Source organism: Micromys minutus, assembly GCF_963924665.1.
Source record: "Micromys minutus genome assembly, chromosome: 23".
Lineage (NCBI taxonomy): Eukaryota > Metazoa > Chordata > Mammalia > Rodentia > Muridae > Micromys > Micromys minutus.
The window spans coordinates 50,430,777-50,451,170 of record NC_137958.1 but is presented as its reverse complement, the minus strand read 5'-3'; the positions used below and the strand labels follow the sequence as shown (position 1 = coordinate 50,451,170).

General features: G+C 49.3%; 1 protein-coding gene across 1 annotated transcript in view; it reads right to left on the bottom strand.

Annotated features, from left to right (window-relative positions):
* Positions 1-1,867: 1,867 nt before the first annotated feature.
* The window catches only part of SND1 (staphylococcal nuclease and tudor domain containing 1), a 385,665-nt gene continuing 367,138 nt past the window's right edge, over positions 1,868-20,394 (bottom strand). Inside the window, exons 17-24 of the mRNA XM_080936109.1 lie at positions 15,949-16,137; positions 10,216-10,357; positions 7,160-7,283; positions 6,295-6,364; positions 5,494-5,607; positions 4,087-4,290; positions 2,565-2,609; positions 1,868-2,452 (exon numbers count right to left, since the gene is read on the bottom strand). Coding sequence (XP_080792235.1) covers positions 2,387-2,452; positions 2,565-2,609; positions 4,087-4,290; positions 5,494-5,607; positions 6,295-6,364; positions 7,160-7,283; positions 10,216-10,357; positions 15,949-16,137 — 954 coding nt within the window. The 3' untranslated portion in view covers positions 1,868-2,386. The remainder of the gene's footprint in view (positions 2,453-2,564; positions 2,610-4,086; positions 4,291-5,493; positions 5,608-6,294; positions 6,365-7,159; positions 7,284-10,215; positions 10,358-15,948; positions 16,138-20,394) is intronic.

The following is a 20,394-nucleotide window of genomic DNA, read 5'->3' as shown; positions in this document are numbered from 1 at the left end:
CAACTGTTCCAACAGGGAGATGATTTCAGACCCTTTTGCAAAGAGTGGGTTGGCATCTTGCCCCTCTGCTGATTGTGCTCATTGTGAGTGCACAGTACCCTGCCCTGAGGCCTTACTGGGAGCACCATGGAGGGGAAAGAAATAAGCTGGAAATTCTCTTCTCTATGGGCCAAAGCCACGGTAAAAGCACAACTGCCTACTGGGTCACCTAGCTCACCATCATTCTGAGGATTTGGCAGATGACCCAAAGGGCTGTGCAGAGTCCTGGGGATGCAATTTCCTTGACTGTAGAGGGTCTGAGACAAGGAGTACAGGTTGTTCTGAGCAGCCCTGAGGAGCTCAAGAGAGAAAACCATGCACAGGGTTCCTGACTGACTCCATGTTTCTCTACAACCATTCTTCTTGCTTCTCATTCTCAGATGTGCTGCGACTGTTTGTCTGAGACAGGGTTTCTCTGTGTAGCCCTGGCTGTCCTGGCACTTTGAGAAGACCAGGCTGGCCTAACTCAAGAGATTTGCCTGCCCCTGCCTCCAGCGTGCTGGGACTCAAAGGCTTGTATCACAACCACCAAGATCAAAGATGGATCTATTAGTTTTAAAAATTATGTGTTATGTGTCTGTGTGTGGGTACAATGTGTTATGTGTCATGACAGTGTGGGTGACCCTTGGAAGCTAGAAGTGCCAGAACCTCCTAAAGCTGGAGTTTTCAGATGCCTGTGAACTGTTTCACCTGAGTGCTGGGAACTGAACTCAGATCCTCTGCCAGAGCAGTACATGCGGAGACACCTCTCCAGCCCTTCCTTTTTTGGTTCTTACCGGTTTTCCCTCTCATCCTACATAAGCACTTGAGACCAAGAGGAATATCCCTCTGCCTAAGGATGTGTGCTGAGCAGAAGCTCACTTGAAGGCTGTCCAGTGTGTGGGTGGGATTTCTGGCATATGAGGAAAAGCCAGTCTACCTTCACTGGTGCCTCACACTAAGGCCAAGGCAGCTTTGGAATATCATCATGGGTCAGAAAGGCAGAAGGACAAGCCATCAGATTTTCTCAAAGTATGTGCGTGGGAAGGGCAGGGCCACATGCCTGAGACAGGTATCTTGTGTCCGGGCTCTTTCTTAGTCCACCTCTCAGAATTACCTGCAAGTGATATGCTTTTCACTGCCACTGCATGGCTGCTCCAGGCCTTCCCCAGCTCACAAATGGACTACAAATGGTTCTACATGGCTCAACCTTAAAGATTCTGAGGACACTTATTAGAATAAGAGCTATTAGAATACAGCAACAGGTCCAGCTATCATCTATCTATCTATCTATCTATCTATCTATCTATCTATCTATCTATCTATCTATCATCTATCATGGTGTTGGAGACCGAACCTAGGGCTTCATGCATGCGAGGCAAGGAACAGTATCATTAAGGTCTAAGTCCAGACATTTCTAAACTTTTTTTTGTCTTTTTGAGACAGGACAGGTTTAAATTGTTCAGGCTGACCTTTAACCTAACACAGTCCAGGCTGGCTTTAAATTAATAATTTTCCTGCCTTAGTCTCCTAAAATTAGGGCATATCCTGAACTACCAGGATCAGCTTATTGGTAATCCAATGTGAGCCCAGCTGGGATCCTGCTGTGGATGAGCCTGAGGGTGAGCACTGAAGGCCACGCTAACTCTGAAGCAGAGGTCTTGGAGCACAGTCAGATGCAGCGAGTCGAAGGAGATGTCTGTTCTACTACAGGATGGCTATGGTGGTACTTACCAGGACCCAGTGGTCCTAGAACTATGAGCAGCCTTGCTTTCAGGTACTGTCGTCAGGATTCACTTTGGCTGGGGCCAAGGACCCAGTGTTCTAGCTCTACCATGACAGTAAGGGATGCAGACAGCAGGTACTATTTTATTGGATCTCAAAAGCTTTAAATACAGAACAGGCTGGTGAGGGGGCAGATGTGGACACACTGGAATTTGAGAACGGATGATATATCAGAAGTCACATAATCAACACTTGGACAGAGCTTGGGAAGAAGGGTAGTCTGGGGGAGAGGTGGGTGCCAGCTGCCAGCTGCCTCTGTGTCACGATTATACCTTCACCAAGACAAAGTCTTTCATGGTTCTTTCCTGATTTGAAGACAATTTAAAAACAACTGCCCCCCCCCAAATAAAAATAGATCATCTGGGAGAGACTAGACGGCAGTACCACTGTGAGGGTCTGCCCCCAGCAAGCTTAGGGCTCTCTACCCCAGCTCCAATGCTACCCAAGACAAAGGAGGTTTCTGTACACTGAAGCAAGCTGGACCCAATCTCTACTCCCCCGACCAGGTCTGGAATTGAAAACAGCTTCCTGGCAGAGGAAGAAGGTCTGGCATCAGCAGTGCTGGGGGCTAGGCAAGTTCTCCTTAGCGACTGTAGCCAAACTCATCAGCATCATCAGCTCGAAAGTCTCCATAGCGCCACAGGTTCAGCTGTGAGAGAGGGAGACAGAACATGGCTTTTCAGAGATGTGTGACCCAATGGAAGACAGGAGGCCATGCCCCTCAAATTCAATGCCTCCAAGACCCCCAGGCAAGAACTCACCCTGGCACTCTTGGCTGATTCCTGGGCATTCAGGTATTCTGTGATCTGAGGGACATAAGAAGATGGGAAGTGGTCAAGATGGAGGTGTTCTTGAATGAGCAACCAAATAATGCTGCTATAGGTCAGAGGCCCCCAGAGGAGCCTAGTACTTAGAGCAAACTACAGGGTGTACATTGCTCTCTGGGACTGCTCAACTTTGAACTGGCTAATGCATGTGCTCATAGGTCTCTTCCCGTCATGTCCCACCCCTAAACTCTCTGATAAAACACTACCTTCTTCATGCCAAGTATAATGACCCCCCATTTAAAAACATGCATTCTGTTCCTAATCCTCTGGATTAGACTTCTGTTTCCTCCTTTCAACCACAGTTAACATCATGTGACATTTTATTTAACCTATGTTCACTGTCTAATGCTGGACTATAATTTCTACAAGGTCAGGATTGCGTTTGTTTATTTTCATTATAGATAGTGGGCAAAGAAATTCTAGGTGTCAGAGACATTATAAACAGATTCATGTGAGGACATTAAGAAAGCCAATGCTTCTGACCCACTCACCAACAAAACACCACGTGGACCTATGGGGTGGGAAACAGAGGCCAGGCAAAAGAAGGGCCTGGAAAGGGGAGTAATGAGCTGAGTAAAGAGATGTAAAATAGAGAAGCTGGTACTCACACACTGGGTTTCTCAAAGGGGGAAGAAGTGGGGGCTGCCTGCTTGTTGCCTAGTTAGTTCCAGCCTGAGAGCTATGGAGCTGAGCATCCTCAGTCTGTCTCTCTAGAACATGCATAGATCTGCCTCAGTTGGGAGGTAGGCTGGCCTACAATGAAGCCATGGCTAATGCTTTTAGGAGGCTAGTAGACATTCATGGTGCCAAATGGAGGCATTGCAGATGATTCAGAATCCATATGCAGCAGGCAACAAATAAAGAGCAAGAAGAACTGACTGTGATCAACTCCAGAGGGTAGCTAATAAGTCTCTTCATCTCATGAGCCTGAAGCCCAGCTTCTCAGGGATGAAACCTCATCTCATCAATGGGGGTTCACAGTAACCTGGGTCCTGGAGCTTTCCAAGTTGGCTAGAGGAACCTTGTGATAGTCTTTTAGAACATTTATAGCTACCACATGGCTATGGGTGGTCCTGGGTAATAAGAGTTAGAGACTGTATCTTGGCAAAAAGGAATGGGGGAGAGGCAGGCTTTGACCCTCTGCATCACCCCTGGCAAAGCTCTCTAGCCTGTCGACTGGGGCACAAACAGAGGGAAACTTTCTGCTCTAGTTTGCAGCTGCATTCTCAGCCAAACCCGCAGCCAATTAATTTGTGCTTTAATTAGATTTTTTTTAAAAACCCAACAAACCCAAATCCATTATCTTTCCCCAGCAGGACCAGGAGGCTGGTGGATTCTCTGCTTCCTCACTGGCTCTGGGTGTAGTCCCCAGTCCCTCATCTGTGATACTGCTGATGGTTCAGGGTATGTGCTAAGGGCCTGCTTCCAGGATGGAGCCCCTCTTCAAATCACATACCACTTTCTGGAACTGCTTCTCCTTGCGCACCTCCACCATGACCAGTCCTTCCTTCACCAGGCCCAGCCCCACGTCGCCTTTGGAATCTGCAAACTGCAGAGTAACGTGGGGGCAACTGGCACTCAGGTGCTCCACGTTGAGCAGGCACTGAGTATTCTGGATGTCCCGCACCACGCTGTCCACAGCATCTGTGCGAGCGTCCTCCTGGACAGGGATGTAGCCATGTTAATGATGGGGATGTGTGTAGGTCAAACAACAGCTACCTGGGTTTCAGTGAGTGACAGACAGGTCCTGGACATGAAGAAGCCCTCTACCCAAACCAATTGCACAGAACTTTTGAGCACCCACTCACCTGGCTTGTTTCTTGGGAAAAGTGGCTTTTTCTCTGCCCTGAACTTACCCTATAGCTGTTGGCCTGCCCCCCTTAAGCCTCCACAGTCAGGCTCCAGTACACTGATCTATTAGATCTGTTGTCTTTACCATACTGACATCCTGGATTGTTATCACGTGGCTCCCCAACTTCACAGACTCCCCCAGCTCACCATGCCTTTTGTGTTCTGTTTTCCCTTGAGCACATAGGTTTTGTGAGCAGGTAGGAAGTTAAGAGTGCTGACTCCTACTTTTCCACATGCATCTAGCATCCTGCTGCTGGAGGCAGCTCTATACATGCTGCTCACACACCTCTGCTCTGAGCACCAGGTGCCTCCTTGAAGCTAAAGCCTCAGCCTCCTTGCTAGAGCTCTAGGTCTTCTTTCTCTTCTATACTGGACCCTGTGTACATGTGGAGATCCTCTAAGCCCAAAGTGTTCCTCCTTTCCCTCGGCCAAGAGCAACATATCCATGTGTCAGGAATTCAGTGTCTGAGACTGGTCCTTCCCTCTCCTCTCCCCCTCCCTTCTCCTCTCCTCTCCTAACCCTCCAAATGTGCTTGGATTGGCTCCCCTAATCTCTAGCCTCTCCTGATATGGCCATCTCCAACCATTCCTCCTACTTACATCAGAAACAGATCTGACCATGCCACACTTCCCTCCCTGACTAAGGTATGAAGAATAAACTCTTGTCAGAACAGACAAGACCACAATGTCCAGGCCCTAAATTACCTTTCTCTTCTCACTTGCCACTGTTTGCTAAGTGCTAGGATCCAACTGTGGGAATGGTGTCTATTTCAGTGCACCTAACTCCTTAGGCCTACCTACTGCTCAAGAATTAACTAAACTGCTATCATGCTATCTTGTCTGTGGTATCTTCCTTCAATTTCCAGAGTCAAAGCTAACCACTCACAGCTCCTGATCCTATCAATAACAACAGACTATTCAACACATTTCCATCTTCTCCTGCCAGGCAGTGAGGAACGCAGCAATGGCTATGTCAATAGTCCCCTCTGAAGAGGACGGTGTCTGTACTCACATCTTGGGGCACCTGGATGAAGGCGAAGGCATACTCTGTGGCTTGAGCTGGCAATACTCGAGTGCTGAAGGCAGGTGGTAGGGCACCCAGGCGGGTGGATGGCAGAATCTCTCTCTATAGAGGAAGCACCAGGACATCACACATAAAACGATGCTCCCTTGCTTTAAGCATAACCCTCTGTACCAGGCTGCTGGACACTTCTACTTTAGGCCTCTCTAACTTGCTTCTTGGCTCAGTTCCATTTTGCTAGTCTCATAGGCTTCTCTAGTTGGTAAAACCAACTAATTGTGGGCCCTATATTGGCATACTCAGAGGCTCCCATTGATTAAGATAGTCATGCAGATACCGGAGCTTGCCTCATCATTCCTCCTTCCCTCTAGTGCCTTTCTCTCTGCCACATAGACTCTCTTCTAGTACTCCATAGGGCAGGGTGAGTCACTGCAGCCAGCATACCTCTTTACTGTATGCTCCCAAGTAACAAGATCCTAATTCTGGACTTCCTGCTAGCAGATCCTCATGCCTTATTCCTGAGCAACGAAAGGACAGTAGACAGCCACTGCCACATCTCAGAGCATCAAGTCCCTATCCGTGTTTGCAGGCCTCTGGCCACATTTACCTGTACTTTCTAGTTGTTGCGGGGGGGGGGGCGCACTGGCTTTTTTACAAAGAGTAGAGGTGACCAATGGATATGTCTCAAAAGTAAGCTTAGCAGGACTTTTGAGAGATGGACTTGACCAAGAGAGCTACAGTGCCTGATGGTCCCTGCCTTGCCTGCTTTTTACCCTGGTCCCCAGCACTCACATTGCCGTAGTCAATGTAGAAGACATGCACTTTGGCAGGGGACTCCACTTTTTCTACTCGGGCACGGTACCTGCAATGGCATGAAGGTCAGAGCTCATAATATAACGCTTAGAAGTTGATCTCCCTGGGGATCCAGCATTTCCTGCCCAGGGAAGCCTAACCTCAGGGAGCTGTGGACAGCATCTCTAGGAGATGGAGAGGAGCTGGGAGCACAGGAAGAAGAAGGGAAGCATGCGGAGCAGATTAATATGTCCTTGGGGCATAAAGCAACAAGAGTAATGACTAGATTGATGTCTGCAGTTTAAACCCAGCACACTAAACAGCAGTTGTAATTAGCCGGCAGATCTGTCTGGGAGGCCTCAGCAGGGAACACATCCAAGTCACTTTGTCACCCTGGGAAGGCCATGGGCTCTACCCTGGGTAGATCATACACAAGTGACCTTTCAGTCTAGAAGTACAACTGCTTTTATCCCAGACAGCAGAGGTGGAGTGTTGGCGGGCTGGCTGGTCTGTGCTCACTGTGAACATACCTCCAACTGACTCCTGACATCATTCTTCCTGTGAGGGCAAGGAAGGGCTGGGTTGGAAGAATCAGCTGCCAGCACTACTATCCTGGTGTCCTCAGGGGAGAGGAGTGACACCATTTTATCCTGCCACCTCTGGAGGCTGGTTAGATGACAGTCCTCAGACCCCTAACTGAGGAGGGATATCTTGAAGACCTGGTAGAGGCTGTTTCTAACAACCTCACAGAAAGTAGATGCTTGTATGAATGCCTGCCATTTAACAGCAGCTTTACAGGCCTGTGCTCCAGGATATTTCTCCATCCCACGCAAGCCCCAATGCCCTGCTGGTCCAAGTGGCTCACCATTCTCCATCTACAAATTTGGCAATGCAGAACTCTCCACGGCGGGGGGCGTAGGAACCCTCAACAGGAGGGTGGCTGGAGATGTCATTGCGCATGTTCTCCATTAGCTTTTCCAGCTGGGTGCCTGCAGGAAAAAAAAGAGGGCAATGAGACTTGGGAGTTTCACTCCTGGTGAACCTGGGGACTAAGCATGGTGTAAAGTTCCAGGGGGCACTGAGCACTGGCTACCTTAGCCCATGCAACGGAGTCCTTTGTGGCTCCCACTCAAGAGGCTTTATGACAGCCATATTCAAAAGCAAACTTGGTGACTTGCTAATACCAGGCGTCTTGCATGCACTGTACTAGCCATATTCTAATGTACTGGCCATGGCTAAAGGAGCCCTGGGGAACTGCCTGGGCCTTCTAAATTCTTTTTCAAGTACTGGGGATGGAACACAGTGTCCACGCATGCTGGGGAACTATCCTACTACTGAGCTACCTTTCTTGTGGCTAGGTTTCGACTGAGGAGATAGGAAGGAAAATAGACACTGAGCAAGGCAGAAGAGCTTCTAGAACAAGGGCAGGGACTACGGACCCCATGATTAACATGAGCCACTCTGCCCAATGACTCTTGGGGGCAATAGGCTGGATCACTTATAACCAGACAGGAAAAGACCAGAGCCTTGAAAGATGGTAATTCTCTGAGTGGGGCCCAGAGGCTCCATCTACTTACAGGCACTCTGACCCGTCACCCTGTGAAATTCATATGAAACAGCACTTTCAATGCTTCCAGGCTGGGTTCCTCTCTACATCTTCTAAGCAGGGGACAGTCAGTGCCCACTTTCTTGCCTAATCTCCCCGGTTGAGGGTCGCAGCCCTTTTTTGCTTACCTATAGCTACATGACCAGCTTTGGCAGTACCTGAGGTATCATTTTTCCTTCTCTGCTCCTTCCTGCAGTGCCTTCCCTAGCCCCTTTGCTGGGCATCAGCTCCCTGTGGCCTGTCCTTTTGTGGCCCCTCTGGTCCAGATGCTAGTTTAGTCATACAGCCTCTTTGTCTCTTTTGCCTCATAGGTGAGGACAGGGCTGGTGATAGGTAGTCTAAGTGTGGCATTCCTCTTTCCCTTTAGGGCTGAGGCCACAGTGTAACAGGTACAGAATACATGTTTATTGTAGTTAAGCCTGCCACCATCCACTGTATAAGTTCCTTATCTGTGTTTATGTTTCCACCATTACACCGTGAGCTCCTTCAGGGCACAGACCATAGCTCACTTGATTGTTTACTTGCACAGTCCTGGTAGGATCCCCAGTGCATGCAGGGTGCTTAATAATTCAACCATCCTGAAATAATCTCTGCATATGCAACACATGTTGTCTTCCTGGGCTGCTGTGCACCCACAGTCCTGGCATTCATTCAACTGAGTGGTGAGGCCCCTCTGGGCTTCTCCAGAGTGCTCCTTGCCTGCAGACACCGAAGCTCCAGGCACTGGGAAGCAGCTTTTACATTGACAGGTGCTTCTGAATTTGTTCTACTTTCAGGTTATTGGATTTTTAGGTTCCCAGGCAACAGAAAGAAACAGGCTCATGCCTCCTGCCAGGAGCCACAGCCTCCTGGAGGTCCTTATATAGGGTCTAATTGGTCACTTGCATTTAATGTTTTTGTAAGACCCTTTGTGAAGATGGGCTTTAATAGAAAGGGGGCAGGGTGAGAGAATGTGCCTTGAGGAACCCCAAAGGTTCAGAGAGGGAGGCTAAAGACCCTGGGCTTATTTTCATGGACTGAATAGAGCCACCTGAGGGTTGCAGCATCTTCCCTGGTAGTTACTACTGTAAGCCAGTGTCATCTTTCTAGGAATGCTAGCTTTCTCTGGGCCTTTTTCTTTCCCATTTCTGCTCTGGACACCAAGTATCTCTCTCTCCAAGTATCCTGGCTTTCTAGAGCAGCCAGAGAGAGCCTCACTGGGTTCTCTGGTGAGGGAGTCAGGCAGGAAACTTGTACCCTCAAGCTCTGCCTCTGAACACACTGGGGCCAGTTAAGCAGGTCCTTCCTAGGTGGAACCTGTGGGTGGATCTTGTCCCTGGACAGGGACTGCTTAGAGTTCCTCCCTCAGGCTCTCCAATGGCCATTTTAGCTGTTCCTCTGCTCACTCACAGACCTAACTTCTACTTAGACCCTGTGAGGTAAGACTATTTCCCATCAGGCAACCCAGTCCTGAAAGCTGGCTGCCCTAAGGAGGAGAGAGTCCCCAAGGCTTATCAACCTTCCCCCTCCTCCACCTTTTCTCTTCCCTAGCAGAGCCAATACAGGATGAGGAAGAGAGAAGTGTTCCTTGGTGAAACAGCAGCATCACAGAAACAGCTGCTGGGGAAATATCATTAGAGGGGAAGTGGCTCCGACAGTCTGTTGGCAACTTGGAGTAGGTTTGGAGTAGGGTTGAGGAAGCCAGGCAATAACTGTACCATGCCATTCTGGGGCTGCCCATATCTGCACACCCCTCTGCCAGGATTTGGTAGCTGTATGAGCTGGTCCTCTGGCAACAACACTGCTTCTTGCCCGGAGCAGAATTTGGAGGAGGGAAGTCAGGGGAAGTAAGAGTGGTGGATATGGCTGCTGCTAGAATGGTCTCTACTGAGGTGTTTGTGTAGGGGCCCTGGCCATCTGGTGGTGAACTGAAGATAGGAGAAAGAAGGTCCTTCACAAAGTCTGCCAGGGGATAGCTTCCCCTAGAGCCTGCTTGTTGCCATGGAAACTGGCCATTATAATTCTATACTAACCTCTGTAAGAAGAGGGCTCCCTGGCCACATCAGACAATCTGCTCCATGATTCCTGACATACTCAGGCAACAAATCTTCATGCCCAGCCCTGCCAGGGGTGTCTGGGAGTAAAAGCATTACCTAAGAGTCTCAGAGAACCACCCAGATGAATCTATAATGCCACCTGTCCTCAGAGGACCTGCTTGGCCTACCACATGTCCACTCCAGGACTCACTTGTGGGTTCCTGAGGTGATGTTTCTTGGGGGAATGCTGGGGCTGTACCCACGCTGGGATCTGTGAGGCTGCAGCTCCCAGGCACTCACCAGTCTCCACATCTTGCACATAGAAGTGCAGGTCATCTGTGATCTCGGTCACAAACACAGGCTTGTAGCTGGCAGAGCGCTCCTTCTCCTCCAGCACAGGCATCACCTCCTCCACAGGCCTCTCCTCATAGTGGGCCCAGACCTGCAGGGGTAGTGAAGACGGGGTAGTTGAGAAGGACATCAGTGAGGATACCAACCAGGGGCTTTGGGTAAACAGGTGTTGCCCTTGGTTACGTTTGTGGTCATTGCAGGGCTGATTCTGAGCATGAAAGGTGGAGTCTCTGAAGTTCTGGGTTAGAGGGTCATTATTTTGACAGATATCAAACTGGAAGCTTGTTTAAAAACAGGCTCCAGGAGCTTACCCCAGGCTTATTAAATTAGAATCACACTGAGTTCCAGGTGATCCCATAAGAGTAGAGTGTGAGGATCCCATCCGTGAGCTACTTTGGCTTTGGGCTGCCTGCTCAGTCAGTCCCTTTAGTCTCAAATCTCCATCTCCCTTCCCACAGTGCTCTGCAAGGTCACTCTGCAGGTCACTCCTATGGCCACCCTGTTCCTGAGGCACTCCAAGCTGTAGCTGCTGCAGCTGGGAAAGGGGGACCTGACTCTGTGCAGAACTGTTTCTCCTGTGCTCTGGACTCCTCACCTTCAGCAGGTTGCTCTGACCTCAGCTCTGAGGCTGGGCCACCCCTCTCCACCCTTCCCCTCTCTTCCTTCCTTCCCCAAGCCCTGTGCCAGAGCTGCAGCAGCTCAGAAGCTGATTCGACGTGACAGCGTGTCAAGTCCAATCCTGCGGCCAGGAGATTAGCCAAGTAGTGAGGTCTGTCAGAGCAGGGAAGGGAGGTGGCTCTCCAGCTGAGCAGCAGGAAGTTGATGGGGAGTCAGGAGATAGGACCACACATGGCATCATGAAGACATACACATACAGAGGAAGAGGATGGTATTAACCAGAAACCTTCGTGCTCACTAGTGCCATGAACCTTCTAAACATTCTTGAAGTATCAATTTAGTTGAGCCTCACAACAACCTTCTGAATGAATATTCCTCTTTTGCAAATGGGGAAACTGAGGCACACAGATGTGCAGTTAGAAGTAGGCCCTTGGTGATGTTTGGGTCTCTGGAGGCCACAAGCAGCATAGGGCTCTGGGAAACACTTAGAAGGTATGCACCTTTACCCTTTATCTTGTGTTTTGACTTTAACAAGTGATCTCTGGGTCTATTTCCTTTGATTAGAACGTTAACATAGAGTCACTGACATTCTCAGCTAATGAACAGATTCTTGGTTGGCTCCTGGAAGGAACTGAAGGGCCGACATGCTGCAATTATAGAACCTCCTTGGGTCACCCCAAACTTAAACTTCTGCCCTTCTATCAAAAGGAGAGGCACGACTTCAGGGGATGTTGAAGGGAATGGCAAAGGCCCATCTAGGCTTAAGTTTTTCCACCATGCCACACAGAGAAGTGCCTTCCACAATGGCATGTGTAGGACTTACTCTGGCTAGGCTCCAGCTGCCAACATCTGTCTCCATCACTATTATTCCTATCACTGCTCTCATTTCCATCACCCAGGGACTTAAGGCATACACCAGGCCCAGCCCTGGCCTGCCGGGAGAAGCAGGCAGTGGAGTGCTAATGCACAGCTCTGTCTTCCCTAAGGTTTCAAAGGCCCAAACACCTCAAGCTAGTCAAGTTCCCTATGACAGGACAGGATAGTCACAAATGCTTTCAAAGAAGGCCTTCAGCTCTTTCCTTTAGGCTTCTCTGGCTGGAAGGGGTCAACTTAGCCAGTCACACTTATCGACTAGGCTCCCACGCCCTCTAGAGCCCTTGGAACTCCACAGATCAATAGGACTCACACAGCCTCTAAGACAAGCCTGTCATCACTGCTTTAAATGGGCTAAGCCGCCGCCAGAAACCTTTCTGACCCAGCAGTCTTTCCCTTCCTGCCAGCACCCATGCTTCTCATCCTCCATCTCTCAGCACCCAGGTGCTGTGCCGCATTTGGGCTGTCTGCACCAGCCCTTTCCGCCCCTCCCCTCCCCTCCCCGCTCAGTTCCTCTAGCTGCCTCCTTTTCTGGCTTGCAGCTTGGTAAAGAGATGAGGCCTCTGTGTTGGCTGATGGAGAGGATCTGAGAGTCATTCAGAGACCAATCCTCCCCCACCCTACTTCCTGGGCTGTGGCTGCTGGGGAGGGCTCTCCTCAGCTGCTTGGATGAATTTGGAGCTGACTGACAGGGTGAGAGCAGAAACTGCTAATGAGTGCTCAAGTGAAAGAGCCCCAGGCGACAGCACCGGGTTCCCTCCCTGGGGAGAGGGGGGCGGAGCTTTGTTCACCACAGGCTCAGGTGGGCAGAGCTCTGAGGTCACCAATGATGCAAATGAAAGCCTCAGGTTGGATAGCTCACCTGGCAGAAGCAAGTACATACTGCTACCTGGGCTGAAAAGACAATGGGAACAAGGTGCCTACCCAAGGAGCGGCAGGTGCCACAGTTTCAAGGATCCAGGGGTAGAAGAGGAAGGGCTGCTTGGGGGGGGGGGGGGAGGGCGCAACCTTCATTCTAAGTAAGAATTCGACTCTGTATTTGGCTCTTTGAGCAGTGGAGCCACAATGGTTCCTTGTTTTTCTTGGGGAGCCAGTGGTTCTAGGCAAGCTGGTAGGTGCAAGGTGTCCTTTTGGTTTGATGGAACCAATCTGCTGCGATGGGTGTGGTCCTTATCCTTAGAACATGCCTCCATTGGCTGGTAGTGCCCTTCTATAGAGCAATCTCATAAGGAAAGACAGACAAGTAAGTACTGCTTGCCTACAGCCTCTTGAGCTCACATCTCTGCTATGGTCTTGTTTGAAGGAATCTTTGTGGAGTAGATGCTGCAATTCCTGGACCCATGGGAGTGGAATAGGAAAATTCAAAGGCCTTTTCTAGAACGAGGGGCTGGGTAAGACCCCTTATGGCCAAGTAGATATGAATCTTGGCTTAGCAGCAGGGCCCAGGCACATGAAGAGTCTCATAGTTAGTCTCCCCTGATCTTGGGCCACTTGTGAGTGCATTTGTGTGGCGATATCTTCCTGAACTCTGAAGTGGTAGTTAGGGTTTATGGCCAGGCTTACGAACAGAATCTCTTCTGCTGCAAAGCTAGGCTCAAGGTGGATCTGGATCTATCTTGGGGCAAGGCACTGCTGTGACCCTTCCTCTCCTTTGTTCCTGCTTCAGGCTGTTCTGCCAAGCAAGTTTCTGTTTTCTTCAGGTTCATGCTATATCTGGAACTTATTAAGGGCCCCTGTTGCTGCAGCTGTCACCAGGGAGGGACCCTATTATGCCGGGCACACGTGTAAGTCAGAATGAGTTAGGAGCAAAAGGTTTCTGGCCCTTCATCCTCCCCTTCCCTTGCTTTTCCCATGGAGCTCCAGACCCTCCTTCTGACAGAAGAGAGAAATGTGTACAGGGAATCTATTGGCTGTCTAAATCCTATTTAATATCCCTACTCACTAGGCTCTGAGGGTGTGGCTGGCATGGAGCCAGGGTGGCAGAGGCCTTCCAACACTCAGCAGGAAGGCCAAGCTCAATAAAAACCAATCAATGGCCAATCCAGCCCTGTTGGAGGCCCTGCTGGGTTGAGAAAAGAGGGATGGAGAAAGGAAGGGAGGGAAGGGGGAGAGGGAGGGAGGGAGAGGGAAGGAAGAAGAGAATATTTATCTGTATGTGCGTATCTGCCACCTGTGACTCCCTCCTTGTTTCTGCCCAGAACCACAGAAGAAAGGGAGGGTTTTATAGGATACAGGGTGGAATTAAATAAACCCAGCAGGGAGACAGCTAAGTTCTCTAGCTAGCCTCCTGAGGAGGCAGCTTCTGGGCTTCAGCACCATCAGTTTCCTCCAGAGAGATACACTCACTAATACATGCACACACAAGTCACTGTCCAAATGGTTCTACACACATCTGGTCTCTTGGTCTCTCAGCATTTCCTTTCCTGGTATAGCCCGTATGTATAAACATTTACACATTGTGAAGGAACCGTAATCTTTTATTCCTCAGCAGTGAAGCAGCCTTTAGGAGGTTACAAGTGGGAAATGCAGAGTACACCTGAGATACTTAGTCCCCCAGCTGTCTTCCAAACCCCCCATCAACTGCCAACCAGGAGTCACTAAAAGGCTCTGTAGACAGAGCTGTTCCTCCAGAATGAGCTCACTGGGAGGTGGAAGGCCAAGCTGGTTCTTCTGGATCCTAAGTGAATTGGACTTTGCTGTAGAGGGACTCATGGGGAAGGTGGCCCAGTATAGAGGGTTGGATACTGCATTTTAATTGGATTGGAATAAAACGTGCAGCTCATGTAAGTAATTAATCACTGATAATTACTTCTTAGCATCATCAAGTGGCAGCAACAGAATGACAACTTGGGATCTTTTCAACAAGTCTACTGTGCTATGAGATGTCTCATGCTATACCTGGCAAGGAATCTAGTCAGTCCCTTAGGGCAGATACCACTCTGGGTCCTTAACCAAGTCCACTCTGAATGGCCAGAGCTGAGGAGGCAGCTTCTATACTCCAGTGAATTCTCATGTGTGAAGCTGTGCCCTAGGCAGAGATGCCTTAGTTCACAGCCTTGGTCCTCAATGCTACCATACTGGCCCTTCAGTTCCCTCCTAAAGACAGAGGACTTAAGAGCAGCAGCCCCAAATTTAAACTCTCCTTCCCTGTGGAAGTCAAGGCTGTCTGCTTCTCCTGCCACTCTCAGAAGAGAGTTTAAAGTGACCAGGAACTGGAGGAGGAAGAAGGAAACTCCCCCTGGCATCCCGAGGCAGCTAGCACCTCTTAGCTTAGGTCTCTGATGCCCAGCCTCTGTTTCTGAGCCACATACTTCTGGAGCCTATCCACCTGTATTTTCTTGCCACCAAAGTATGTGACACTTTTCCCAATTCCCAGAGGATGATTAAGTCAGGGATCCCTAGGTCCAGTACTGAAAAAGGAAAGAGGCCCTGAGCCAGGAGGTAGCTGCTTGGCCTGAGGAAGTATATGGTATGTTTAGGGGCACAACACCCCCAAACTCTTATTGGCATGTTATCTTGGCTTTGGGAAACGAATCTCAAGCCAGATGGCTGCCCTATGGAGAAGGACATATTTATTCTTGGAACAATTTATGGTTTAGCATGGCTGTCCCACGAAACCCTTCTTCGAGCACAGAGGAGCTCTGACAGATTGGTGGCTGATTTATCCTACTATTAGGCAGGCTATAAGTCAATGGAGACAGGCTAGTGTGGGAAGGGGCCAGCCCAGCTCCCACCCCAAAGCCACAGAGTTCCTTAATAGTCAAGTTGTTTCCAAAAGCTTCTTTGGATCCGCCTCCCTTGTCTCTTCAATGTAGTATCTGAGACTGGTTGTAAATCTGGTGTTCTAAGGACTCCGTGCATCTTGTTGGGCTACTGCTTGCTCTAAAGGGCAGAAGTAAGGAAATTCAGAGGTGGGTTGACCAGTCCCTTGGTGGACACTGCCAGGTGGTGTCCTTGTCCTTGACATTTCTTCCACTGCTCCAATGTCATCTTCTAGATGGTCTAGCTATAGGTCTGGGACACCACTGAGAATCTTCCGGACTGACAATCCTGGCCAACTGAAGGTCTGCATCTGGCTTATGATCAAAGGTGCCTCAGCCGGCACCTTATCCTTCACCCTCTGGTGTGGGAAGGAGTAGGTAAGAAAAAAGCACATGCTAGGGATTGACTGGCATAGTCTGTATTTGGTACCTTCTCTTTCCTCTGCTTGGCAGCTTCCTCAGCAGACAGGAGAGGCTTGTAGTAGGCACTGCGCTCAGCAGTGAAGTGGACCTTGGAAAGCGCCTGCTCCACCAGCAAGACAGACAGGTTAGCCCCATCCATGTGCAGCCAGCCAATGAAGTTGCCAGCTTTATCCATGCTCTCTACCTCTACCTCCACCTGGAAACAAAAAACAGAGTATATGTGTCAGTTCATGGGAATCGTTCTGGAAGTTCGAGGCTTGAGAATGGCACCAAGGTCACTTCTATATTCATTCTATGTAGCAGAAGCAGCTAGAACCAGAGAAGTCCTGAGTGCAACCATGTCAACGACCACAATGCTTCTGCCCCATGGAAGTGGCAAAACCTTCCAAGTGAATCTCTGAGGGATGGCAAAGCCCTTCTTGAGTCAGAGTGTGAATGCTGACAGTGTGCAGGAAAAAAAATCTCCATGTAGCTTTTCCCCCACCCATGCTTGCAGCTTGAGACAGCTCCTACAGAGATGAGCTAAACCTGTCTCCTTGTTCAGCTGTATGTAAAAATCCTGCCTTCCTGTTTATCTCAGTGCAATAACCCTGCGTTCAACTGTATAGAATTAAACACACTGAGCTTCAGCTTCTCCATCAGAGATCTCAGGCCACCCAATCCCAGCTTTTTTTGTGTGTTGTGAGTCTTGTCTGTTCTTTATGTCCTCGCTGACCCACTTAGGTCAATCCCTGCAGCTGTGCAGAGCACAGCACTTGAGACTCATCATTCTGCTTTCTCTCCCCTTTTCCTTTTGGCAGAGCTTCTGGGGTGCACTTGACTCACTTTGGCTGAAGGAGGCCCTTTGCTTAGCTGTGCATGTGTGTGCAGGGGTGAAGGGAGAAGCAAGCTGAACGAGGTGCACCCTACCCTCCCTCACCCACTCCAGTTCTTGTGGTGAAGGCAGGCAGGCCCAGGAACAAGATAGTCCCTGGGGAGAGGGAGACTGAATTCTTCCAGGAAGAACTGAAAGGATTAATGTTTAATGGAGGCAATTAAGGAGGCTTCCAGAAAGCCAGAGGAAGAGAGGAGAAGACAGGTAAGGCAAGAGGGTGTGGGTGGAGCTGCATTAGCACAGGGACAGTTTGGGGGAGGGAAGCAGACAAGTAAGGTCATGAGCAAAAGCCTAGACACTAGGTCAGCACTCTCCATGGAAGGCTGACCCTAGGACCCCAGAGCTGGCACAGACTCAGTTCCTCCAAGAGGGTGATCAGGGTTGTGTCTTTTGGGGAGGCTGACCTGCCCCTACCTGAGAAAAGCAATAGCCCATGATAAATTCCTTCCTTCCTTGAGTCTCTCTAGACCCTCGTTCTTCCTCAGCTAAAGGGGTCTAAAAAAAGCCCTTGCTGCTAAGTGTAAAAACTTGTATTAATTTAAATGGCTTCAAGCTCGATTAAGCAATAAAACGAATGTCTAAATACCTAGGAATTCTCAAAGCTTGAGCTGGTGCCAGTGGCAGTGGGCTAGAAGGAATGAGAATGGGCAGTTGGGAAATACAAGGTGATGCTACTCCCCTAAAATAGACCGAGGTGCCTGGATTGGGGAAGGTGGCAGAGAGAAGATAATGGGATACAGGGTAAAGGGGTCAGGACCAGGAGGCAAGGCCGGCCCTGATGTCACCCTAGTTTTCACCACTGTTTTGGTCCTTAGGTCCATCCCTAATCCTCTGAAGAGAAATGGCAATTTAGATTGGAGTGTGGCATAGGGCATATGCAGAGCCCACTAATGTCCTAGGACAAGAACACTACGCAGATTCCAGCTGGCTTTCTGGTTGAGTTTGCAGGGATGCTGAGAGGGAATGGATGGAGCTAGATGGGCAGAACCAGTAACACGCAGCTGCCTGACTTGTCTTTTTACACTGCCTCCAGAAGACCAAGCTCACCCTCTCCCTGAACTCCAATAGCTTGTCTCAGGAGCAGTCCCTCCTTCTGCTGAAGTAATAATACTCCAGGCCTTTCCAGCATCCAGACTTAGGACCTACAGCTCTTCAGCACAGTTACATGTAATGGAAGAACCAGCAGTTAGTGCCTGGTAGATGCTGAGACAGGTTTCTTCTTTCTCTGAGTCCAGCAATTAGCTTGTGAAGAAGAACAGTTGGTACTTAAAGAGTTTGATGCTCTGATCCAACCTGCAAAAGCCCAGTGCACTGCAAGATTGTGTGTCCTGCAGGGAGAGGACTGGGTGAGTTGAAGAGGCCATCAGGCCTGCAGTTACAAGATAAAACTGTGATGGGCATGATATCACTGTAAAGATCACCTTTCCTTTGTTTTAATTTGCTAAGTTTTACCAAACAGTCCAAGGCCAAAAAGCAGTAGGTCTCAAAGGAACTCGGGGGCTGCAGTGGGAAGAACAGACAGGCTGGTTGCCTAGTAGTTGGAAGCTCAGGGGACATGTGCCCAGCCAAAAGCAAGTGGGGCTGGTTCAGTTCCCAGCCAACATAGAGTCCAAGCCCATACCAGTCTCCTCCCTCCCTGACCCGTCATGTCCCACACTTTCAGTAGCCAAGTGTTCCCCCATTCCCGACAAACAAATAAAATAGAGGATGACTCCCCTACATGACCACACAGCACCCCTCCAGGCTTGGCAGGCCCTCTGGGCAGCTTGCAGTAGGCCAGTGTGGTTTTCTGCAGCGGGTTGGGCTGTTGGCACTGATGTAAGAAGCACAGAAATGGGTTGCTGAGGCAACCAGGCAGGAACAATCTCTCTCATCCTACACAGTGCCATGCTTAGACCTCACTACACATGGCAAATCCTAACCTGACATCAAGTTTTCTGAAGTCAGAATCCAGATGCTTTCTCCAGGGCTTGCCAGAGAGAACCTGCAACTAGTGGATATATATACCTGGGGCCATTTCACCAAGGAGCAGTGGATTCTCCCTGGCAAGCAAGACCAGACCTCATATGTATCCAGCTTCCTTCTGACTGCAATCAATATGCTAACTTGGGCTTGACAAGTCCCTAGGCCCAGCCAGCAGCAGAGGAAAGGAATCTCGGGCCTTGGGCAGTGTGCTGCCACCGGTTCTATCTGGGGTTGTAGAGGGAGATAAAGCTGTCACCAGTGGGGCTCAGCTTCCTCTTTCATTACAGCTGCTAATGACATAGTAATTTCTCAGTCAAACGCTCTGGGGAGGGCAAGGGGGAGAAAAGTGGCTTGGCTACTGTTTCTGCAGGATCCTGAGTTACTTGGCTACTGGTCTTTGCAGTCAACTCCCATGCTATAGGTCCACCTTCTTAGATATACTTTGACATGGATAGGTACTTGAAGTCTGTGACACAGTTTTGGCATAGAGAATTATGGGCCACATGAGCACAGGTTAAACAGGGAGCTCCCAGAGTGCAGTGTATATGCAGCCTCCTCCACTTCTTTTTGACTGACCACCAGGAATTGGTTGTATAACTGTGACAGGATCTGCACCTATACAAATTCTAGTTCTCTGTTTTGCTCCAGGATTCCAACTTCTGGGATTTCCTTCTCACTCCCTGCAAGAGAGCCAAGGATGGCTGTGTTTATTTATAGTTCAAGCTACTTAGAATATTTAGAAGGCTGAGGCAAGAAGATCTCTTGAGCCCAGGAGTTCAAGGTTTAGGTAGCATAGGCAGCACAGACAGCTGTGTAAGACAGACATGCTCACACTGAGAATGAGAGGAAGAAAAGAGACTAGATATGGACCTTTTTTGCTTGCCCCCACCCCCCTTTTCAGGGTTTCATGCAGCCCAGGCTAGCCCCACACTCACTTTGTTGCTAGGTATGACCTTGAATTTCGGATCCCCTTGCTTCGATCTCCCAAGTGCTAAGAGTGTGGCATCATGCCTAGTTTAATTCTTTCTTTTTGTAGTGCTGGGAACCAACTCAGGGTTATTCCTCTACTACTGAGGTACAGGCTTAGCCTGCACAGTCCACTCTTATCCACGATAGTGTTATAAAGTGACCACGAACACTCAATTAGCAAACACTCAACTGCTGGGCCAGGTGCTGCAAGCTTTTCATTCCACCACTCAGGAAGCGAAGGCAGGTGGAGGATCTCTGTGAGTTTGAGGTTGTCTGCAGAGCAAGTTTCAGGACAGCCAAGGCTACACAGAGAAACCCTGTCTTAAAAAAACAAAACAAAACAAACAAAAAAAACCCAAACCAAAACAAAAAGGGACTAGAGAGATGGCTCAGAGGTTAAGCACTGTCTATTCTTCCAGAGGTCCTGAGTTCAATTCTCAGCAACCACATGATACCCATCTATAATGTGATCTGTTTCCCTCTTCTGGTGTGCAGGTATACATGCAGACAGAGTATTCATATAAACAAATAGATCTTTTTTAAAAAAGGAAAACACAAAACAAAACAACAACAACAAAAAGAAAACACTGAACCATTATTTCTAGAGAGAATAGAAGGGTTAGGAACCTGGTAGCCTATTATTAC